This window comes from Acomys russatus, chromosome 23 (genome assembly GCF_903995435.1).
Source record: "Acomys russatus chromosome 23, mAcoRus1.1, whole genome shotgun sequence".
NCBI lineage: Eukaryota > Metazoa > Chordata > Mammalia > Rodentia > Muridae > Acomys > Acomys russatus.
In genome coordinates, this window is record NC_067159.1 from 34399587 (window position 1) to 34425004 (window position 25418).

At 42.9% G+C, this 25418-nt stretch overlaps 1 protein-coding gene across 3 annotated transcripts in view; it reads right to left on the reverse strand.

The window, feature by feature from the left end:
• Nucleotides 1-963: 963 nt before the first annotated feature.
• Nucleotides 964-25418, reverse strand: part of Npnt (nephronectin) — a 62285-nt gene continuing 37830 nt past the window's right edge. For all 3 annotated transcript variants that reach the window (XM_051165512.1, XM_051165513.1, XM_051165514.1), the window contains 8 exons: nucleotides 24584-24703; nucleotides 23000-23134; nucleotides 22624-22746; nucleotides 20937-21332; nucleotides 8578-8664; nucleotides 7990-8088; nucleotides 2988-3244; nucleotides 964-1576 (listed from right to left, as the gene is read on the reverse strand). In XM_051165512.1, coding sequence (XP_051021469.1) covers nucleotides 1493-1576; nucleotides 2988-3244; nucleotides 7990-8088; nucleotides 8578-8664; nucleotides 20937-21332; nucleotides 22624-22746; nucleotides 23000-23134; nucleotides 24584-24703 — 1301 coding nt within the window. In that variant the 3' untranslated portion in view covers nucleotides 964-1492. The remainder of the gene's footprint in view (nucleotides 1577-2987; nucleotides 3245-7989; nucleotides 8089-8577; nucleotides 8665-20936; nucleotides 21333-22623; nucleotides 22747-22999; nucleotides 23135-24583; nucleotides 24704-25418) is intronic.

Sequence of the window (25418 nt, forward strand, 5' to 3'; positions counted from 1 at the left end):
CTCACACTCTAGCCTCAGCCTGCTTCCTCTCCTTCTAGTCTCAGCGCACATGCAGAACAGCTGGTCTCCAAGCTTTCAGTGCCAACCCTTTGGTTTGCCCCGCAGTCTTCCCTTCTCCAGGCGGAATGAGCCCAGCTCCTTTAATTTTTCATCATAGATCTTTTTTTTTCCCCAGCCCTTTAATCATCTTTGTGTTTCCTGGCATAAACAGCAGAAAATATTTTGATTACTTAATCAGAAATGCGAGAAATGTTAAGGAGACAGTTGACTTTTCAGTTACGTGTTTGGAATACAAAGGTATGGCAGGGAGGAGCTCCAGTTGGGGCTTTGTGGATATTAGAATTCCTATCCTCTCTTGTCCTCCCCCATGCGTGGGTCTCATCCCGTTGCCTGCATCCCCGCGGCGCACAGGCCTGCTTCCCATCCCAACCTCGGGTAGGGTGAAAGTCAGAAGCTACACTCTTGGAAACCTTGCCAATTTGAAGCTCATTATGAACGCCTGTCCCATGGCCTTCCCCTCCCCCCACACAAAGCTTCTTAGCAGTGAAGCCATGTGACAATGGTGAAAGCTGTTGGTTTAAATAAAGCATAACATAGGGTTTTATGTATTAACTGCAGGTCCTCGCTTCCCTTAATGGCTTGCTTTCTTCTTTAAAGATCAAACTCAAGGGCACCGAAATAAAGCCGTTATTCTACAGCCCCAGCCACACACCTCTGCCAGATAATATGGTCGTGGCATGGGTGACACTTCACCATGTATTTTTTTTTTTTTTTAACTCAAGGGATCATAAGCTGCCTTTGACCTTGCAACTAGAGTCTGTGACTATTAGGAACATGTAAATACTTATAGTAACAGCACATTTTCACAAACACAGTACTACTAACAAGGAATTCCATGCCCGCCCTACATGACTGTCTTTAAAAGAAAAACACAGTTTACAAGAATAAATGCATCTTAATACATTCTATACCTTCCCATTATAAAGTGTATGGCAGTAAAAGTCAGAGTTGAGGTCAGGCCAGAACGAACTGAAAGTGAAAAGGATGAACTAGTCCCACAAGCACGCTGTGCATCATACTGTAAGCAAAGTCAACACTACTCATGGCACAACACTGGACAGATGACAGAACGCCATTTGCACAGAATGAAAACTTCTCCCATAACTGGCTATCAGGGCCACTCTGTCACCAGGATGAAGGATGGCACGCGTCCCACATGCCAAAGGCCTTCCTAAAGGAGACACAAGGAGAAAGCCCCACCCCAGAAGGGCCTGGATGTGTCTCCAGATGCTGCTGTATGTCAAGGCGGGTGTCACTGTTTGTTGGGATGCACAGAAGCAGGCCACCAAGACCTCAGTCGCCAGCCAGCCTTCCCCCGACCCACTCCTGCCCTGGCCTGATACAAGGGAGATGAGAGGGCAAGGACTGGAAAAAGAGGAAGAAGGGCAAGGTCACTGCCAGCTCTGGAGTGTCCTTCTCAGCAGTGTTCTTCTTAGCAGTGGCCTCTTTTCAAGCTCACATCATCCAATCCAATCTCCCCTGTGTGGCCACGCCTTTTTTCACCTTTGAAGATTACCTAGGGAGAGAAAGCGTACACTGGTCAGGCTCCTCTGACCCTTCCCAGCCTCTGACCCTTCCCAGCGCTCGCTTGTGGAGCGTAATAAGGAATCCCTTCCCCAACGCCAAGCATTAGACTCCGTGGCAAAAGAAAACACTAGAACACAGGTGCTGGCATCGTCCCAAGCCCCATGTATTTCTATGCATGCTTCGATCAGCAAGCTGTTCACCAGACCGAAGGACCCAGGATCAGTTCCTCTTCAGTTGCCATTCTCACTGTACACTAGATGACTGCAGGAATGCTTACTAGGTGGACGGTGGTCAAAGATTACCAAGTATCGGAAGGTAGAAGAGTGTAGTGAAATATAAGGCTGAAAGCGTAGGGGCTGAAGAGCTCTGAGATGCAGGCTTAAAGCCTGTCTTGGTTTTCTCTTGATAACATCCCCTCACCACCCACAGTGGAACAGAAGTATCACCATACTCCAAGCACACTGCTGCTTTGGCTGTGTAACCCCCAGCCTCTGAGCGGGGTGGGCGGTGGGGGTGGGATGGGGGGGGGTCTGCTCTCTCACATTTTATCCTCTGTAGGGTTTCCCTGCTTCTTTAAAATGGGACAAACCTTTCAATACCACAACTTGAAGTCATGCATTTCCCTGTTTTACTTCTCCAATATAGACATTAAGAAAACAAAGGCAAGAGGTACACAAAATCTAGTCGCCCCCTGTAATGGGGGTTCTAACGTAGCCTCAAGAAACTCTGTAAGAATGGATGTAGAGTCTTCTAGGCAAAGTTGTATAACCATCTATGGGAAGGTGACATTTTCTGAAATCTACCCATTATTTTGGTGGGATGTGTCATATCATAGTCTCACTACCCAGGACTTGATTATTTAAAATGAAATTTTACATTTAAGAACAATTTACATTCCCTACTCAAAGTTTCCCCCATAACCCACCCTGAATAACACGTCTCAACCCTGTTTCTGGGCTCCCAACCTGGAGCTGCTTAACTCTTATCTCTGGGCCAAAGGGAATTTCAAAGGAAAACTTAAAAATAAAAAGAACTGCCCCCACAGAGGTTCTCCTAGCAAAAGCTGGAAGCTTTCAGAATTGAAAGTAAAGAAAAAGCAGACAGCATTAGTCACTACACCGGAGATTCTGGATGTTTCTAGCAACTCTTTCTTTTTTAAATTTTCTATTGCTGATTTTCTCTCATTGAAAACGACTGGTCATCATGATTGAGCGAGGGTGTGGTGCTCAAGGTTCCAATGAAAAAAGGGTGAAGACACAGAAAAGAATTTCAGAAGGAGGTGACGGCTGGAGCCCTTGTGTCCAGAAAAAAAGCCACAAGCCAGTGGAGCTGAATTCACAGAGTGAGGCTCTTCGGGGCTCCCCTGTGAATGCACAGCCTCCCTTTGGGGATCTACTTACGCTCTTGACGTCAGCCCCTCGCAAGGTGATCTGAGTTTGCCTCCAGCCATGGCCACCGTTTCTTCCCCACAGGGCTGCTCCGTGGGTACCATATTTTCTCACAAACACCTGCAGTGTGCCGGAGTGCAGCCCAGTCACCTTGTGCCTGAAGGACAGGCACAGGTCCCCTGAATGCATGAGGTGGCCGAGAGGGAGCACCAAGCGAGCGGCTTTCCCCCCAGGGGCTTTGGCTGCAGACACTGTGAGATACTGTCCACCTGGAAGGGAAAAGCAGGGCCTCTTTCCAGCACAAACTGCATGGACACAAGGTCTTTAATAAACTTCAGACAGCAACATTTGTTAATAAGAAACCCCAGATCTTATTTCCATGCCTGTTGTGAATGCTTTGGTGTTTACAACATAACACCCACCTACTGTGCCCCAGCGAGAATAAAGACAACATGCCATGATCTCCTGACTAGTACCCAGCACTGTCTCCTCAGAGTATGACCAGACGCCCCTAGGCACATGTCTTCACTACCTTCCAATCCTCACCAATTCTGTGCTGTCAGACATCCTGCACTGGTTTAGTAGAAATGACCCAAAATGTCCTGGGTAAAACTTATTTGTAAATAACTAACTTTTGGACCATAAAACACAGAGTAATCAACGCTGCATTATATCTGCTTATTCTTTCCTCTCGCCACTTATAAACACAACCCTAAACTGCAGAAGGACGATCTAGAAGTAGTTTGCAGTCCTTCTCACACAGGGCCACAACTCATGCAGGAAGACACACAGGAAACTCGCTGAACATGCCTGGGGTGTCAGTTTCATTTGGAGGCTAGTAATTTAAAAGACGTGTGTGTGTGTGTGTGTGTGTGTGTGTGTGTGTGTGTGTGTGTATCTCTGCTTGTCTGTCTATGTGTCTGAATGTCTGTCTTGTTATATCTAAGGTAACATAAACATTTAATAAAAGCCTCCACTTTTGACATGTCCACTTGGCCATCCTCAGACCCCAGTGTCTATAGATTTCCCATCTCTCTTTTGTTAAATAAGTGGAATTTAAAAAAAAAAAAAAAAAGACTAAGCACCAGTATGGCGGGGGCTGCTGCCGATCAAGAGAAAGTTATGAGTGTTTTGAAAGTGAGTGCATGTACAGATGACAATCCCTTCAGGCAGTTTTTGTCACAGAGTTTCGACACTGATTTGTGCACAGGAAGAATGTGGCTGGAATGCTGAACACATGTCTCTGCTGTGGGAGAAACCTCATTTCCTTTTCAGCTCAAAAACAGATGACCATTATCATCACCTTACTCTTCATTTATACAAGACATGGCAGGAGACTTGGGGTGTCTTCTCACTCAAGTGTGTTTTTCTCTACCAAGTTCCCGCTGGTGTTCTCCTAGGTAACAAAGGACTTCTGAGTAGCTATGATGTACCTGTGCTCTGTGCTAAGTGCTCCCTGCAGGCTGCAAACAACCAAAGCCAGCCCCATCCACACTTCAAACCTCCCCATTAACATCCTAGGATAGAGTGGGTCTATAAGGATATTTGTTGGCTAAATGACTGATGTTCCAAAAATATAGCAAAAAACTGCCAGAGAATAGTCATGTACCCAAGTCACTAAAAACACTGTGTGTTGGCTTCCTCCCTCCTTATCTTGGCTCCCTTCTCCCACATACTGACACTCCCAAAATACTGGGCCAAAAATTTTATGTGTATGTTAAATGTCTGTCTATAAGCCTGCTTCTAAGGTAAGATTATTACAGTGAACCTGCACGGTTTAAGAAAACAGGGATTATCTTAAGTACCTGTGGAATGCATGCTAATATCATTTTTCAAGACACTGCATGCAAACAGAGCACCTAACAAACCAAGGCACCCCAGATTCAAACAACCCTTTTCTACATGTATTCAGAACTCTAAAATTGTGATAAGGATGAGAAAAGTTGCTACTGTTCTTCCTCTATATAAATGTTCTGAGTTGGGCTTAATTTTTTTAAAAATTTTGTTTATTGACTGAGTGGCTAATTGTGGGAGGGGTGGGGATGCTCACATGCCTTAGCACATGTGTAGAGGTCAGAGGTGTGTGGTCAGAATTCCCCAGCATACTCTGAGGAACAACTCTGAGTGGCATATTGACATGAGCTGTGCACTCGCACCATCCTCCAACTCTCCGCCATCTTTTGGTCCTTTCCATCCTTTTCTCCGTGCTGAAAACTTGCTCGCTGATTGCCTTGGTGTTACTTGGGATATTTTCCGCATGAATACAGATGCTCAGCGCTAAGTTAGAGGTCATTCCCTCTCATGTGAAGCTTTAGCCCTTTAACAACATCTTGCCAGAGGCCATCCCACCAAACATCTCCAGCAGGAGGCTCATCTCCTCCACACCAGCCTGTTCTTTCTAGTAGTTCTATTGAAAGTTCTTTTTGAGTGCTAACCAAAACCCATCAATGTTGTTTTCTACCATGAATCTTACTGAGTCACAAAGAACAACTGGTCAACCTTGGGTCAATTGTTTCAAAGTAGTGCAATTCTATTGCTTCTTGTGCAGGTTAAACATTCTGGCCTTCACACACTTTTCACAGGTAAAAGAAGACACATCTCTTCATCCAGGTCATTCCCTTCTGAATGATGTACAACTAAGTCCCAGATGAGAAAGACTCCTCAGAAGTAGATCAACCACTTCACCACAGTGTATTTGACATTCTGGAAAAGGACAATCTCTGTAGATATATTCCATCTTTTTGAAACAACTGTCCCAAGATTCACCTATAATGACTTCACTGTGTACTAAAGTCTAAAGTTCTTCATATAAGGGCTGGCTTACATCTTTCCATAGTTGTGGTTGGTTTCCATACCTTGAGATATACTTGCCATGAGCGTGTATCCCTGTGTGCAGCCCACTGACCTAACCTTTTGAATGATGGGTCTTCCAATACACAATAACTTTCTGTTCTAACACAGTTCAGTGACAACTCAAAATACGCGCTCCCCACCCGCACCCTCGTTCAAATTTTATGCATCTTGTACTAGAGGATAAGAAGAATTTGCCCACAGATCGAAATGTCTACAAATGTGCTAACAATGGAAGGTGTTGAAAAGTAGTACACGGTTCTGAAAAAGTGTTCTACAAAACAACTCAGTTTGTTTTGCAAGGACTATTACAAACAGCCTGTTTTGACAAAACTAATAACCTCTTTTAAACTTAGCACGAACTACTCCTTAGGTGTACCTTACTCAAAAGAGTTCTTCCTGTGGCCATGGACGTTACTGACCATCTCATCACCCATGCCTGTAGAAGATCTTTCTGCTGCAAACTACTGCAGGTCAGCAGTCTGAACCAGTCCCACTCAGAGGCTACACCAGGTACAGGCCCATGCATGCCACTAAACTGACTCTACAATGTACTAGTTTCTTCTTCTCTTCACTCTAGCTTTGTGGCCTCTCAGGGAACCAGCGCTTCTCTTGTGAAATAAAGACAATATCACTCAATTCACTGGATGCATATGAGGATTAAATAAAATTAGTGAGGTGAGGACCGTGCTGGTTCTACAGCAGATATTAACATCTGCCAGGTACCTATTATCTACAGACGCTTTTGATATAATAACAATGTGCTCAGTGGTTACCTTCCATAAGTGTGAGTGACTCAACACATAGATGTGAGTGTAATTAAACTGTAGGAGATACTGCATAGTTTTTAATAACAAATCTCTCTCTCTCTCTCTCTCTCTCTCTCTCTCTCTCTCTCTCTCTCTCTCCCTCTCTCTCTCTCTCTCTCTCTCTCTGTGTGTGTGTGTGTGTGTGTGTGTGTGTGTGTGTGTGTGTGTTTTGAGACTGGTTTCTCTGTATAGCCCTGGCTATTCTGGAACTTGCTCTCTGGACTAGGCAGGCCTTGAACTCAGAGATCCACTTGCCTCTGCCTCCCATCATATCAATTTATTTAATATTCATATTTTTTAAGTTTACCTTGAACATTTATTCTTAAATACCTTTCCATTTCAATTCAATATTCTTTCAGTTATATTTAATTCAGTTCTAGAAGCACTAATGAAAGTAGTCTGGACTAATCACTTGAAGGCTTGTCGCTGAGACTGCACACTACAGAAGGACACTATAAGCACTGCTGGCATTCCTGGGAAGCCAACTACGATCCATTGGATCCTCTTGCCACAATGCCCCACTCACCTGCCCCACCACTGCCATGTTAGATTGTAAGTGCTCACAAAGTAGCTTTGCTATGTTTCATCCAAAGACAGTATGGCATTGGAAAACTTGGCTTCAGGCAGACGTCAAGCCGAGCAGTACTTTGTCTTCCTACCTCTTGTGTCTTATTCTTCAGGGTAAAAGGAAAAAAAGAAACTAGGTTTCTCACCCTCCCATTAAGGTGGCTTCACTTGAGAAGACAGTTGATTACCGAGGGAAGGAGGAGTCCAATGTGTAGCTTTATGTCTCAAAATGAGGCAAAATGCTTAGTAACCACTAAGCGTTTACATCAGCAAGCACTGTGCAATTTACAAGTCTACTAATTTTTCAAGAGCCCATGTCTAAGTCCTGCTTGGAAAAAAGCGTCTCCTGGAAGCAGAGTGGTAACAGGTCCTCTGTCCTCTAGGATCTGACTTAGACTAAATTGTTTCCAGTGAGCCACTGTGTTGTGTAAATGTCAACTGTCTCCATCATCTGCAGCTAAATCTTTGGTAACAAGTCAGAGAACATAACTGACAAAAGTATGCTGTTACCACAGGGGACAGGCCACTATACAGAGGAACTGGGTGTTGCAAGTACGTGTCATGAGAATGATCAAGCCAGGGTGAGGCTAAATGCTTATTTACTAAGCTTTTTGAGGTAAATCATCCGGCCTCCTGATTATCTACATGTATCCCATAATATGAGTCTAATGGACAGCTAGCAAATCTCCTCTCCTAAAGAAGGTAAAATGTACATTATAGGGACGATTTTTTCTTACTGGTCAGAAGGACCAAACACTGCCAGAAGGCGTTGGATCATGTGACTTTACCTGCTGGGTCCCTGACAGGCTCCCAGTGTAAGTCGCTGTCCTTTTCTCTGATCCATCCACAAAGTCCATGGTCAAAATTACAGCTGTGTATGAGAACACCTGCAAGAAGGGCCCGAAAGCTAAGACCACAAGTCCACAAACAGTAGCCAAGGGCTTGCAGAGCAGAGGGTTGCAGTTTTCTCCTATCCAAACTTAATATCCCAACAGAGCACCTTGCCCTGAGCTCAAGAGGAAATGACATGCATCTTTGGCCAGCACAAGTGGAACAGATGCTCAGCTGCAAAAACAGAACCAAGAGTTCTCTCAACTCATGAACCTGTCGGGGTGCCACTGTCAAAATATGACTTCCGTCTCACAGCTCAAACATGGCTTTAATGCGGTTCTAAAAGAAAATGATGACTCGTAATTCTTTTCCCTCAAGTGACTTAATGGAGTTGAAAAAAAGAATAAGAGAGAAGAAATCACAGAAGTTCTCTAATGTAAGTGGTAAACCCCATTATTTTGCATCCCAGCTTAAACAAGAAAACCCGCACAGTTCAAAGTTCCTTTCCTGAGATGGGGGCAAGATTGGAATGTAACAGCGTCTACCTGGGTCGTCGTTAGTTTCATCATCGGCGCTGATTCCTCTTTCAATTTCAAATACTTCAAACAGGTCATTTGAGGGCTGCCGTGGAACTGCAACAGAGAAGCTAATGGTTTGTTTGTTTACTTATCAGCCATCTAACTATTTATCTACCCATCATCTTCCTATCATTTATTTATGAGACTTTGCATCATCACCACGTCTTTAATAAGGATGAGGAGAAAGCTTATGGATTTCACTTCCTTTTACACAAAGAGCAATACAACTTGCTGTGCAGATATTGGCCTCTAACATATATCTGGATATATAGAAAAAAAACATAATTTTCAAAATTTCTAAAATTCTAAATAAGAGCAAGTTAACGGGAGGGGGAGACAGCTCAGCTGGTAAAGTACCTGCTGTGTGTGTGTGAGTGCAGAGTTTGGATCTGCAGCTGGTGCAACAGAACACACCTGTAACTCCAGTGTTATGGGGCAGAGTAAGGAGGATCCTTTACACTGTTTGGCTAGTCCACCTAGCCAAATAGAGGCTTCTAGTCTGCTGACAGACCCTAACTCAAAAAATAAAGGGAAGGCAGTTGCTTGCAGATTTTCATTGCTAAAGCCACCCATTTTGGTTGGTTTTTTGTTTTTTTGTTGTTGTTGTTGTTTTGGTTTGGTTTGGTTTGGTTTTGGTTTTGTTGTTTTGGTTTGGTTTTTCTGAGCATTATCTCAAATGTGTGACTTTGCCTTCTTTCTGTCTTTTTCAAATCTAAGTTTGGTTTGGTTTGGTTTGGTTTTGGTTTTGTTGTTTTGGTTTGGTTTTTCTGAGCATTATCTCAAATGTGTGACTTTGCCTTCTTTCTGTCTTTTTCAAATCTAAGCTCCTGACTTAAAAGGCATGACTTTATCTTCTCCCAGCACCCTCCTCCCAGCAGCTGTGGAAATGTACAGCTTGCCCCCTTGGTGCCTCTAAGCCCCAATAAAATTGCTTTTGAGCTTCAAAATGGCTGAATGAATAAATAAAAACAAGGTGGAAAGTAACAAGAAAGGCACCTGATATTGACCTCTGGTCTGTACATACATACACATGTGCTCACATACATGCACACACCTAAACAGATACATATACCACAGAGAAAGAGAGAGAGAGAGAGAGAGAGAGAGAGAGAGAGAGAGAGAGAGAGAGAGAGAGAGAGGAAAACATACTATTAAACAACTAATTTCTAGAAAAAAAATTTACAAACTTCATCTCTGTGACTGATGCATCAGTGAATGGTTTGGTTCTTACTCACAGAACCTATTTCCCTCAAAAGAACTTTGAACAGCAGTGTAGACAGTACACACCTGTTACCACAGCATTCCTTATCTAAGCAGGTCCCCCACCTCCTCCTGTAAGGTGGAATACAGGAGGTTTCCTGGTGAGCGTGAGCCATCCGCCCGACAAAGTCCACAGCCTTGCCCAAGCATGCCATTCATTCCCACATCCCTGACACTGATGCTCTTTTTCCTACTAATTAACCTGAACAAACATCCACTCTTCATTTCAGGCCCAGCATAAACATCAGAGAAAGCTCTGAAAATTGGCATACTCCTGCCGGAATTAAATCTTTCCCCACTGTTCACCCATAGTCCTGTTTGCGTATCTCTTTTGTCTGCCTTTATAAGGAGCTGCAGTTATTTACACACACACACACACACACCGTGTGTGTGTGTGTGTGTGTGTGTGTGTGTGTGTGTGTGTGTGTGTACTAGTCTCTGAGGTCCTCACTCATCAATCACACCCTACTCACGGGGTGTTTCCAGAGCTTGACCTGGTGACAGGCACTCTGCGATCACTGAGTGAATGCAAAGATCCTGTCAGAAACCCATGTTTTTTGTCAACACCCTTCATGGGATGTCACAAGTGGGTCAGAGCTTAAGCTCACACTTCAAGAGAACTGACTCACTTAAGCCCTTATTTATGCATCCACGCGATGTATATTTGATTTCCAACCCACTGCCAACCCTCACAGTGGGCACTGAAGAGACAGTACGTGGAGCGCGAATAAGATCAACAAGGATGCAGATCACAGGGAGCTTGGATTCTAATGGAAGACACTGACATCAAACATGGGGATAAATGGGCACTGTAAGCTTTGAAAAAGGGTAGAAAGGGGTGGCAATGCCTGAAGATGCCATGAAGAGTAGCAGGGTCAGAGAATAGGAAAAAACTGTGGGAAACTTGGTTAGTGGTTAAGGGACTTCCTGACCAGAGGCCAGGGGGTACTCCCTTCTCCTTGCCAGAAATGCAATTAATACTTTATTTTCATAAGGCAGGGCATAAAAGACATAGACTACCACAAAACTGATGACACCCAGAAGGCTCATTTTCTCTAGTTGTGTTACTGTCAACAAGGACTTTTAAAAGTGACAAGCGTGTACTATTTGCAACTGCTCTTAGCCTACGACCTCTGGATTGTTCCTGTGCTTTTGTTTCAAAAGTCAAAACAGGGAAGCGCCGTCCTCTTTCACAGCGCGCGCGCGCGCACACACACACACACACACACACACACACACACACACACTGCCCCCCTCGCCCCCACAAACGACAGGGATGACACAATCCAAGCTAAGGCAGAAGACAGATGAGACCTTCTGGTCCCTGGAGCTGCTGAATGACTGACAGCAATTACACCCAATGACAGCTCTCCTTTCCTCACTTTCAGACTCTTAGAGAACACCTTTCTTATTTGTTAGGAGTACAATGTTGTAGGCAAATCAGCTTCATTTCTCAGGACATAAGTTGTAAAAACATTAGGGCACAACTGTGCTTCTGTTCTACTCTTCAGTAGCATAAATGACTTTAAAACGGAAAGGCTCAACTCCCAAGGTGTAGAGTCTGATGGCATTACGATAGCCACCCTGCCCCTCCCCGGCCTCAAGCCGCCGCGGTGAAGGACCGCCCATTGGCATTTGTTTTTTTGATATGTCCGGGTGTTCTGAAATGTGAGGCTGTTTGATCAAAGAAGACCAGGAGGTTTTCTCTTAAAAGAGCAATTTAAACTGAAAGGGAAAGAGGCAGAACTTTCCAAGCAAAAAGCACAAATCTGGGGTGATAAAGATGGCACCTTGGGCACAGAGTGGTGGAGAGCACCAGAGGGTGTGGACAAAGAGAAAGGAGAAGATGGGGCGTTTGGAAAAGAGATATCCCCAAATCCGTCATCCATCCACCCACAAAGCCTCAGATGGCTCACTACGATTTCAGACAATTCTAGGAATTATTTAATTAACAGTGGGTGATGGTGTTTACACCTTTACTGGTGTGACGTCCTCAGCACCCATCTATGCTTGCAGTGTTGTTGGCACTACTGTGACCCTTGCCAGGTTACTGGTGTTTCTCACCACATCAGTGTGACTTACTAGGAACATCACAGGTTAGTGTCTGCAAAGGTCCAGTACTGTACCTGGCATATGGGATAGGATGTGAGAAAACCAACTGTAAATAAGTATAGAAATTTGAGTAGGTTTCAACAATGTATTTTTTAAGACTAGAAAAACAAGTCATAAGAAACACATTAATAATGTGGTAGTCTGAATGTAAGAAATTATAGTGATTTTTTAATTTGCTGATTCATTTAGTCTCTTGTATTCTATATTTTTGGGGCTGTTAAAACATTTAAATATAAAAAATCCTAATAATCTATACAAGGAAGTCTCTGTAAGGATGTATCTAGCTACACAGCAGTGACATATCTGATGTTTGTACCTTGGCTGCTCAGAGAACTTTGAATACTTTTGATATCTGATGGAAGCAAGGTTGTAAAACTTAAATGTCTGTGAAATTCAAATACTTTTTTTCATTCAAGGGAGTGATTTTAATTGATGCAGAAAATAATAATTAAAACATCTGAAAACAGACTAGCAGCAATGGACGCATGCAATTTCACTACTCTTCCTTGCTTGATATCTTGCTTAGTATTCACCTGAGATACACAATAAACAGAAACATAGCTGAGACTTTCTTAGAATTAGAATGGTGTAATTATAAAGATTAAAAAACAATAAAAGATGCTAACAATGTTCCTGCCCCTCCATTTTCTCTCCTTCAGTGTCCTCCATTCACTGGGTAACCAGTCAAAATACAGAGCACCAGTGGGGTATAAGGCTGGGCTAAGCACCCGTAAAGCAAGGAACATGCTTTCCTCCTGTCTTCTTTTGCCCTATAGTCTCGGGAGGAAGATGGACATAATGGGGGCTTTGATGGAAAAGTAGACGATATTGCTTAAGTGTCGGTGTGACAAGCGAAGCCTGGCAAAGCTTCCCCAGGAAGAGGAGATGCTGAAACTCTCTGAGGAGGGATGTTTGAACTAAGATCTGGAGATGAGTTGCTGCCATCGATGGCCCTGGAGAATAAAAGGGGGTAGCAGCAGTCCTCTGGAGAGCTTCGGGGAGAGGCAGAGCGCAGGCAGAGAAAGGCTCCAAATGAAGCTGGGGCTGCAGAATGGCTGTTTGAATCCCTGTTAAAATCTTGGATTCTATCTTGGCAGAAATTGGATGCTCTAAAGGGTTTTACAGCAGTGGCAAGGGAAGGTCTGCATGGTGAAGTTACCAAGTATCATCCTGCTGCTGCTTGGAGAATGGCAAGGAAGAAGGTGAGAGCCGAAAGCATTTATTACTACAATTAATAAAAAGAATGTTCACACACTTAAAAACATTCTCCAGCGTTTTCCTGACATTACTTGATACTGCACCAACAAAAACATTCTTTTGGTATGGTAGAGCCTGGCTTTAATCCCAGCACTCGGGACGCAGAGGCAAGCGGCTGCCTATGAGTTCTGCTCCCACTGTGACTTGAATAGCGAGTTGCAGGCCATCCAAGATTACATAGTGAGGCCCTGTCTCCAAAACAAACGAGATCTTGCTTGTTGCTTCTAAAAACCACCTGTGTAACTAAAAGAAAGAAGGTAGTGACCCTCAAAGGTGGAGACTGAGATTCAGAGGGCACTAATACCACCAGATAACAACTGTGGGAAACAGAGGGTATTAACCCCCAAAGAGATCATGGGATATTGAAAGTATTAACCCCATAGAGAGAGACTGTAAGACACAGGGGGGACTAGCCCCAAAGATGGAGGCCGTGGGGTGGAAGTATGAGTGAGGTAGGCTGAGGGCACAGGACTGTCTCCTAATGGCCACAGAGTCAGTCCTGGTACCCATGGTGGGAGCAGCTATGGGAAGAAGCAGTCCTGCTTGCAAAACCCGCTGTTCGTCCAAGGGAATCCTATGAAGTGCAGTCTCTCCAGAGATGTGATGATATTAACAGATAGTCTACATTCATAAATAAGATTTCTCAAAGAGTCGGCTGCAGTTTTTACCCAGGAAAACCTTAGCAGTAAACACAGAGAGGAAACTGTAAATACTACCCCGCATACCTCCCACTGCCAAGCTGCTTGCAAAGCTGCAAGCACTAGTTCTCAATGGCAGGTTTGCAGCTTCAGGTTCCCTTCAAGGTGGTTTGCAGGACCTTGGACTGAAAATCACAGACAACACTGTCTTGAGTTCTTTCTGTGTTAAGGTTTCCCTTCACTGAAGAGAAAGGTACAGATTATCTATTCTCTTCTTTTTTAGTGTCTTACAGGGAGGAAAAGCAGCTATTTTCAGAGGCTACAGACTGGAGGATGGAGGTGGATGATAAGGACCTTATGCAGCAGTAGCCTTTCCTCTCCCTCCAGCTCCCACTCCAGATGCAGAACGCACTCAGCAGAGAGAAGCCGATAAAAAGACCAGGAATAAGTTTCTGCAATTTCCTTGCCCTCATTCAAGAAATATCTTAGCCAAATGTTGGTTACTAGAAACAAGAAAAGGGTCGCTGAGCCCTACAGCAATAAGACCTTGCTTGCCAATACTTTATACCCTAGGGAGGAGCTACAGATGTCAGAAGACAGAGCCTGAGAGCACTGAACAGAACTGGGAAAAATTAATTCCCTGGTGAAAGGCGAACGCAGGCCCAGCTGTTCAGTAATGGGCCTGTGAGGGTGCGGGCGGACCCCTTCTCCGCTTCACACTGTGTGTGCCTTTTATAAAGCAACTCAGGTTCAGGAGGTACCCAGGGAACTCCTAAGAGGACTGAGACTCTAAGTCACGGTTCTTCACTAAGCATGGTTTTAAGAACCAAGAGAATAGCCGACAGGCTTGGCTCTCCTGCCCTCTTCCGAGCCAAAGCAAACCACAAGGGCTAGGCTCCTCCAGGCCAGTGCACACACCTCCACACGGGTGTTAAGTAAATGCCCCACAAGGGCTACTTGAACTGAGCACAGCACACCAGAGTACAGGGCCTGCCTACTGTACAGGAAGGTGTAGCCCACTCATCCAAACCATCCATCAAACTAGCAAGGGGAGCTTTGGTGTCTGCTGTTCATCAGACACTGCCATGTGCGCTTGCCATCTGCGTGGACTCAATCTCTGGAGACAATGGTCGCTATGTTCCCAGTGAAGACGCTAGGGTGTCGTTGTCTCAATTTAACACCCTCTTAGCTTTACATGTGCCATGAATACCTGATTTAAGCATGAGGTTCCAGTTATTCGGCAATAAACAAAGTATATGCAAAGTAGCTCATTTCTATTTTCATTTTCTCTGCTCACACTTGTAAATCAAATCAATTTGCTATGAAAAGAGAGCATTAGCCAAAAATAGCATTAAAACTGTAGCGAAACATAATAAGCATCAAAAAAAAAAAAATAGTCCTCACTAGAATACACGGCTTCTCTTATGAATTAATTAGCGAAGGCTGTTATTACCACACAGATGAATTCCGCTGATGTTCTTATGCAGCAAACCCTGTGGTAAGTGTTTTACATGGAAACCCATCTAACCCACGCAGTTGCCCAGCGAGGTGCACACTGCAACTGCCTCAACATTTCAACGAGAAAACATAGATGGAAGAACTTGTCAATGTGCCCCAAATACCATCCTTTTAATTATACCTCTATAGGCAAATGTGCACAGGACTTTATAAACTTCTGATCGCTGGCTTAGGGCATGTTCACTAAGAACTCAATTTATACTTTCTGAAAAGAACCACTTATTTTCTTCACCAGTCACCACAGAACCCCATTAAAATACAAATCAAAAAAATCTTAAAAACTCTCAGAATCCATAGCACCAGCCCCTGACCTGGGAGCAGCAGCAACTCGCTTCTCCACAGCTCTGGCAGGGATTTCATCTTCGGGGAGATGTCAGCGCAGTCCTGAGGTCTCTGTGGGCCTTACTGTTTACTTGAGAACAAATTTGTCAGAGAACCTTTTCACCCCTCAGCTGAAACAATCATCTACTCATCAACCACCCAGAATTAGAAAAGAGAATAAAATATGTCCATGGCTAAAAATGTTGAGATCTACAGACTAGGAAAATCTACAGAAGAGAAATACTAGGAAAGCAAACCCCGAGGACAGCACGGTACAGAGCAGCAATTTTCCTTTTACTGTGTGATACCGGGGCCTTCAACCCAGTCTCGTGTTCTATAACAGCAGTGGCAAAACGGCTGGTTCTCAGATATGGCCGCGTACAAAAGAAGGTGGCAGAGATCAACTATATTATATTCTAGAATCCTGAGTTGATAATGCCTTCTCTTTTGTTTCTTGTGGTACAGATGGTAAATTTCTGTTAGGCAATTATTGTATATTAAACAACCTGTATTTGGCTAACTCTGTTTCTATGCAAGACACAGTTCTGATGACTAGGGGCTGTCACTGGAACTTAGAGAACCCTGCTGCACACTCTGGCCCTCATTTGTCAGCAGCATAGCTGTGAGTGAGCTAAAAGTACAGCCTGAGATCCTATCCGGCCCAGCTGAATCAGTGCACGTCTTCATCTTAATAATCTGTACACACCCTGATCTGATGACCCTAGACAGTCTGCATGAGTGAACTCCAGAGAAGAGGAGCCTTAAATGAGCATCCTGGTTCATTCTAGTTCAATCTGGATTCTGAAAACACTTTTTTGGGGAAAAAAATATGTCTGCTGGTTCAAGTGATACTATATTCCTTGTAGTAATCTGAGTCTTTTGGCACAGTTATGGCACATCCTATTCTAAGGAAATGTTAGAACAGTTAGAAGTTAATAAAACCTAGAATGGATTTTTTAGAAATAGAAATGTTTCTAATGAGACTGGAGTGGGTAAGAACCAGAACTCCCTGGGGTACTTTCTCAAAACGTACAAGCCTGTTATTAACCTTCTGTGGGAAAAGTGGGACCCTCTTACAACGACCCTCTGCTACAGAGTCACTGTCACAGCAAATCACTGTTTTCTCAATGATGACAAAGAAGAGTTTAAAAATTACCACATGGGGGTAACAAGAAGGCAATGAAAATCACTCACAGCACATAATCCATGGTTATTCCATTGGAATTTTTTCTTTCAGACTTTCATATACATCCAAACATATGGAGTCACGTATTTTGCATTTCAGTGGGGGTAAAATGGTACATATAGCTTTGTATTTAATTTTTCAGTTAACATATTTCAAATATGGAATTTTCCAAGTAATTTTTTATGAGAATGGTTTTTTATTTTTCATTTATTATACCACTAGATCAGGATGCATTCTCCGCCAACTTCCTCTGCTAACACCTTTATTTTCTTTGCTCTTACATAGCTGTTTCTGACCTGCCTCCGTGGACTGCGGAGTCTTTACCACCACGTAAAGCTGCTTTTCTGTTCGTCTGCTCAGTACCTCTCTTCCTACTGGGAGCAGGATTCTCTCCACTGGACTACCTCAGAACAGGCCTATTAGTTTCAGCCTGGAATGCGATGCATGCTACTCAGTCAGGACTCTTGGTCACTGCGGTGAGTGGTCTCCTTGCTTCTTAGTTCAGCCAAGAACTAACCAGACACTGGTTGAAGAGAATTCTAATCCAATGAGTTAAGTAATCCCATAGATAAATCTATCTGAAGGTGATACACACTGTACTAGGCTTTTCCTAGTCTGAAAAGACTAGCTAGCAGACCTAGTTAGCTTGGCTAAACTGGGTATTTCTTAATGCGTTTAACCCCAGAACTTGCATAACCTTCCAGGTAGCTAATGGCCAATGAAACACACTTGTAGAAGTGCTGCTTCCTCCCAGTAGTAAAGGAAGAACAATGGCACGCTTTGTCAGGGACTTAGCACAGTTTAAACCAGCCTATTATTAGCTGGTCTACCATTAGCTCTGAAAATGTATCTGGGTAGGTTGCTAGTCCATTAGCCAAAAATCCTTAAGTCCCTTAGAGTATGGTTCCCAACCTGTGGGTCTTGACCCCCTTGACAACCTCTATCTCCAAAAATATTTACATTACAATTCATAACAGTAGCAAAATTACAGTTATGAAGAAGCAACAGAAATAATTTTACCATTAGGGGTCACCACAACATGAGGAATTGTATTAAAAGGTCATGGCATTAGGAAGATTGAGAATCACTGCCTTAAACTATTCTTAATTTGAAACAGGTGCTTAATATTTCACATCCAACATAAAATGTGACTCTTTAGTATATTTATTCTCTCCAGTATGGTTATAGTGAATAAATAGGTAACCTTTCCCACTTCATAGTGGTTCATTAGTCATACAAATTTTACTTGAATTCTCTCTGACCTTCAACCCACTAGTAACTGAGCAAAGCCACAAACTCAGAGACAGCAGAGGTATGAGGCAAAGCTTATTGTGGAAAGAGTCCTGGCGGGAGCCCATCCCGGATGCTTCAGCCGCCTTCCTATCCCCTTTCGACTATTTATACTATATCTCAACATCAGGCGTAGACTTACACTGGATGCAGAATTTTCTAGAGAATGTTTGCTGTCACTGGCATGTTACCCTACACCAGGGTGAGAATAAAACTGTGATCTGAAATAACTCATCGTTTTGGAAGGCTATTAGAATCAAGAAGTGGGACAGAGCTGCAACAAGAAATACAATTCAAACTGCTTAGTCTGAAGAAAGGGCTGAGTGATTTTCTGAAGTTTTTCTTGAAGTACATGGGAAGCGAATCTGACAACAGTGACCATGTGCCACCACCCCTGAGAAAATGACAATAGGAGAGTTCATAGATTTCGGTTAAACATAGGGTGTCTCGGTTATGAGCTGGGTTGTGGGAAGGAACCCTGGATGTAGCAGGGGTGACTCGAGAGTCCTCATAAGGCCACACAACACAGGAGCAAGCCTCTTGGATACTTAAGTAATGCCGCTTTAGAGTGTTTCTAGGCCCCAAGTTAAAATGACCAGGGACTATGGCAGTTATCAAATAAGCCCTCATTTGACCTTTAAAGGTTTGCAATCCTGTATCCCTTTCTCTTGCAGCATAGCAAAGGAACAAAGTGTCGGTGTCATGGAACTTTGCAAGCTCTCATTGTGTTAAGGAATTGTTTCATAAATTGTTTAAAAAGATTACGAACCTTTAAACAGACAAACTTTCACATAGTAAAATCATAAAGTAAAAAGTAAATTTTATTATAACTAACTTGGGGCACTAGGAAGCAGACACATGCTTTGAGGCCCCTGCTTGAAATGGCTGACATTTCTCTTTGTGTTAGCATCAATACACTACCTCAGAAAGAGTCCTTCACTGTGGAATACATAGGATTGGTGTCTCATTATGTTTCTAAAAAATCTGAAAAATATTGTATTTCACAGTCATTTAGAGTGTGGATATATGGTAGATTTTGGATCTATAAACCAGGAGAAATAAGAGTGACACACCTTAGATATAATCATTTTTAAAATAAAAAAAAAATAGTTCAACTAAAAATGTGCTAAGGTTCCTTTTTATTTTCACAGAGAATAAATAATGGGTTTTTTTTTTCTCTGCATAAAAGGCTTGGTAGCCTTTTACTTTTCAAAATATATGCTATAACCACAAGGAACCAAGTTAAGAAGACTCCAGAATCTTCTCCTATGCTCCAAATGTATGAGTAGCTATTGCTGAAGATGAAGGGAGCATTAACTTTAGTTCCTGGCAGTGTGTCCGAGCGGTGAGGCGATCTGTGGCATGTGATAGCCTTGGCACAGGATCAAGGTGATCTCCCAGGGTATGTCCTTAGGATAGCAACCTCTCACAGCAAGGGCCTGGAGAAGCTCTGGAGCTATGCACCCCCAGTCTTACACCTAGGTGCTACGGGCAAACTTCAAGACTATTTTTAATTCCTTTATGTGTATCTATGTGTATGAAGAAAGAACACTTAGAAGGGCTCTTTAAGAAGAGAAACCCTGTCTTGAAAAATAAATAAATAAATACATACATACATACATACAGCCAAAAAAAAAAAAAAAAAAAAAAAAAAAAAAAAAAAGAAGAGAAACATTAAAAGGGAGAGACCAAAAGATGTTCTCTCCATTTGTGGGTTGCCAACTTGTCATGACCAGTAAAGGCACAAAACAATGTACATACCATACATGGTTGAGACGTGAGTAAAAATCACATTATATCACTAAGAGACAGGAAAATACAAAGAAGAGAGAGAGAATACACAGAGAGAAATTACAAAATTCAATTTAAACAACAGATTATGCTTATATGAAATATATATTTTGAGAGCTACCATATAATTCTCCCAAGCTGTATGTAAGTTGCCTAAAACATGCACAACCACAACAGACGGACTCTAGATCTCCCTTTAAACAAAAACAAACCTGATAATCTTATGTAGGTAAAAAACAGCTTATGTCTTCTCTTACGAAGAAGTACAATCATTATGGGGGCTGGGGAGATGGTGCAGTCAGCACAGTGTCTGTGTTCATCCCCTGGGCCCAGGTTAAACATACGGAGCTAGGCCTGTGGATGTACACATGTAACTATGTGTAACAGAGATGCACCCCTGTATCTCACTAGTTAGCCAGCCTAGTCTACTGGGCAATTCCAGACCAATGAGAGACGTGGCCTCAAAAGACAAAAAAAGAGTTGACTGCTCCTGAGAAATAAAACTCAAAGTTGTCCCATGGTTTCCATATGCACATACATTCAAGTATATACACACCTGCACACACATGTACACACACACACACACCAAACATCAGTATTCTATTTACCTCATTAAAAAGTTATAGTGGCATTTAATTTAACTAGCATACAATGGCTCCATCATGGGAAAAAACATCTTAATGGGTCTATTAAAAGATAACACTTGAGGCTGGAGAGATGCTTCAGTGGCTAGTAGCAGTTGTCCCCCTTGCAAAGGACCCAGGTTTGATTCCCAGCACACACATGGTGACTCACAACCAACTGCTATTCCAGTTCTGGGGAATCCTAGCCCTCTTCCCTAAGTGAACACCTGGCATGAATTTCATACACACTACATACACAAAGGCAAGACAGTAATCCACATAAAATATAATAAATAAACCTTTAAAATGATAATAATTCATGTGACCTACTGAACACATCTCCTCTGGGTTTCTGAGGATCTGTCTGTATCCTGTTGTCAACCGTAAATCCTCGTGTAGATGTACTGGCAACAGGTGCCATAGTTGTCGGTCCAGTGGGTGGCCTCTCTGGGGTTGGTGGAAGTGGAGTTGTTCTGAGCTCCGTTGGGAGGGGTGGCGGGGGTGGGGGGGTAGGCTGTGTTGTTGGATTTGGTGTGGGTCTTGTTGTTGGCTTGGAAGTGGGCCTGTTGGTAATCACAGGGGGAATATATGGTGTCTTCAGGGGCCACCTGGTACTTCCAGCGTCAGGAATCCTATTGGCATGTCTTCCATCTCCCTTTGAGACTGTACCATTTCTCTCTGGCACATGAACTGGGCCTGAAGGTTCAATCATGACTTTAGGGATGTCTGAAAAAAAAAAATCCAAAAGTTTAACGTAGCATGAAAATATGTCTAAATGTGCAACAGGGAACTGCAGACAAAATACATGCACAGAAACACCTCATGCTAACTAAGTCTTATTTTTCACGTTTACAATATTCTCGTTTAGAAGAAGTGACACCACTTCCTGAATAACAAATGTGTGTATATGCAAAAATACATTGGTGTTTCTATAATGAATATGTATTATTTGAAGCACAAAAATGTCTTCAAAATGTATAAAGCAGTAGCAACAGAAATCAGTAGTTTTCCAAAATACGGGAATATTGCATTCTGGGGGAAACGCACTCAGTGCTGTGCTCCCCTCCTGCGCATGTGCCATGAAGCTGGGCTTGGAACCCTGCAGACCAGGCAGACCCTTTCATCACCTGTACTTTAGATGTCTTTAACTTATGTAAACAACTGGTTTTATTGCTGGCTTTTCTTCACATTTGCTAATTTACATTTGTTTTTCTAAAAAGGCATGTTCTGAAGTTAATAAATCATCTGTGGGATATTTCCCATTGATAATCTTCACCAAAAAAAAATCAATATTTAATCTGCCTGGAATGATATATTTCAGAGCAGGAATGACTTCACAACACTTCAAAAGCCCTTTAATCCACAGGATTTTATGCCCTGTGGTTTTTCAGTAAATATTTTACCCAGGAATTTTTTTTTTTAATTATCTAGTGTTACATGAAATGTGTGGTAAATTATGGCCTTTGGTTTGTCAAACTTTCATCTTCAAAAACATGCACTTTTCTTGTTTATCTGGTAACTCACTACTCCAAAGATAACTTAAGAAAATTTAAAAGCAAAGCAGTTTTAAATGTAAAGAAAATTGACATTGGAATTACTTTCAGCAGTAGAGTTAAGAGGCACCAACAAGAAAGCAAATATGTAGATTGTATCCCAGTTAACATAATGCTGTGCTAACAATGGATGTTTATTTCAGATTCAACAAATTTGGATTCTCAGGAAGGACTCCACCCTTTTTTGTCTACCTGAAATGAAGCAATTCCTAGACTTTACTCAAGAAATACTAAGGCTTTTAGTATTAGAATGCACTAGTGAATCTTATTTAAACAGTTTTTTTAAAAGTTATCCAACAAGTGATTTTACTATTTATAGAGGATCAGGTTGACCTTAGTAGATATGAAAAGTCATTTCTTCAATAACCAATTGCGTTCCTTATCTGCCTCAGCAACAGCCTTTATGCAACCCATATTTCCTAAAGAAGTGAGATCTGGGGGCGGGGGGGGGCGGTGTTACTCACACACACAGTTCAGTCCGTCACCCTCGTATCCATCTTTGCATTTGCACTTGTAGGACCCGTGCACGTTGTAACATCGAGCAGAGCTGCTGCACTGATGCTGCCCAAGGGAGCACTCGTCAATGTCTGCATCAGGGGCAAAAAAAAAAAAAAAAAAAAAAAAAAAAAAGCCAAGTGGAGGGGCATATGATGACGTGAAACACACACCAGTTTGCTGAGTTCCACATGAAACAGCAGCGATCAGAAAGAATACAGTGAACCTAGTGGATTCAGTAGTTACTGTTCATTTAATGCCTGTCCCCTCCCCTGTCCCTGACAGCTGGAGACTTCTCAGTGCTGGAGGAAGACAGAATACACAGGGATGGGACACTTCCATTACCATGACATTGATATTTGCCTCCAATGTACATGAGGTCGAAACCAGTATGGCACTTGCAGATGTAACTCCCGAATGTGTTGACACATTGCCTGAATCGAGGGCAGGAGACTCTTCCAGTAGCACACTCATCAATGTCTAGAAATATAAGTTAATCGCACTTAGGTAGAGCCAAGATGGGAGCTCATATCCCCCTGGCTACCCCTGCGACAAATTATACATTGAAAACAAGAAATCCTGCAGTTCCAGGTTTCAACTCGAGCTCTTCTTTTCTCACAGTCAGCGTCGGGGGACACCACACTGCCTACTTAGTGAGCTGAACTTTCCCCCCCAACAACTCCTAAACCACCACCAAGTCCTGTCATTTGTTGTCTAGCACCCCACCACACACACACACACCATCACCTCATTCCTACCCACCGCCTCCTGCTTTCCACTGAGACAAGTAGTCGTGAAGCTGGGTTGTTTGCTGCCAGTCTTATCTCCTCCAAATCAGTCTTGGCAGGTTCTTTAAATTTATTCTAAATTTTATTCTCTATGCATGACTGTTTTGACTGCATGTAGATATGCACACCATGTGCATGCCTGGTGCCTGAGGAGGAGGCCAGAGGTGGCTAGATCCCCTGGGACTGGAGTTACAGATGGCTGTGCGCTGCTCTGTGAATGATGGGAAATGTGGACCAGTAGCCAGTGCTCTTAGCTGTTTGCCTGGCCAGCTCCTTGGCAGGTTCTTTAAACAGCTAATGGCCCAGGTCTAACTTTAGAAATACCCTAATGATGATTTTCTATGACGGTCCCTTTCTAGTTTTGTTTCTCTTACTACCTTTTGCTAACATTCAGCATGGTCAGTAATTTTACTGGATACTATTTATTTTCTGTCTTCCCTAGCAGAAGATTAACTTCTTAAGGACCAAAACCTCACGTTCTTTGTCCATTGCTACACACCCAGCGCTTAGCGCGCAGTGTCTTGAATAGAGCAGCAACTTAGTAAATGGGTCTTAATTAGTGAATAGCTCCAAGCAAGGCTTGCCCCATGCTGGGGACTGTGACTGAGCTCTCTGAAGACATGATCTCATTCAACACTTGCAATGGTTCTATGTAGTATTGTTTCCATTTTAAAGAAAGGGAGGCCCAAGCTCAACCAATAGAAGTTCTTTTCCTAACTAAGGTTTCATAGCTAGCTAGTCTGCAGCTCAGCCAGGTTTAGAAGGTCTGAACTCTGTCATAATCTGTACATGCCATCTCGATGTTCTAGGAAAACGCTAAGCCCTATGGTACAGCACATGGGATGAGTTCTGCTCCACTGCTGAACAGATTACAGAAACTGAGATCCAGTTTGCCTGAACACAGTGCTCTGTTGTACATCCCTGGTCCTGCACATGTGGTTCCCTCTGTCTGATGCTTTCTCCTGTCCCAAAAGTTTCAAAAACCGTGTTGGTTCATTTACGGAAATCCTCTTCTGAAGTAGCTGGTATCTCCTCGCAGGTAGCCACATACCTGACTAAGGAGCTACCTTTTTCTTTATGCCTCCCACTGTCTTCCTCAAGCCCACCACATCTACTGTAGACGTTTAGTGAAGGAACTCACCCACACAGGTTCTTCCATCAGGAGCCAGCTGCAGGCCAGGGGAAGGACACTGGCACCGGACTTGTCCCTTGACAACATCACAGCCATACTGACAGTTTGCCATGGAACAGGATAGGGCACCTGGAAAGAGAGCAACTGGCTGCCTCCAAGACATAGGAAGCATTTGTAACTTATGCAGCTTTTTCACATGTCCTGCAATAGGTGACACTGATTCAGCAACAGGGGGTCAATTAACCAACGTTCTAAGGGGGTAAGGCAGGGAGGGAAGATGCTAAAAAGTACAAATCAGGCCACCACTTGATGATAATCATAGAAAACTAAGTTCAATTCAGTTTTCAGCCTACAGAGAAGTTTAGGGTAGTGCCTGTCTTAAAAAACACATTCAAATGCTAACAGGAAGCATTACACAATTCTCTTATAAAGATGCATGTGAACTGGACCCTCTTGGGCCTGGGCACGCAGCTCAGCTAGTAGAGCGCTTGCCTTGCCTGTATGAAGGCTCTAACTCCAGCACCTCATCAGCACTCAGGAGGCAGAGGAAAGAAGACAAACCACTCAAGGTCATTCAAGGCTAGCCTGGGATATGTGAGATCTCATTAAAAAAAAACAAAAACAAAAAACACAACTCAAATTATCTCATGCTATATTCATTTTCGCTTAAAACAGTTTTTTTCAACTAATTCTCAATCCAACCTTAAAATCTTTATTATCAAGAAATATGAAAATGAACTGAGAAGTATTTATGAACAGATCTGATGGATTCTATCTAAGCAATGTCTCAATAATCATTAATATTCTTTGACCTGAAGTATTCATCTGTGCCCAGGGAGTGCAC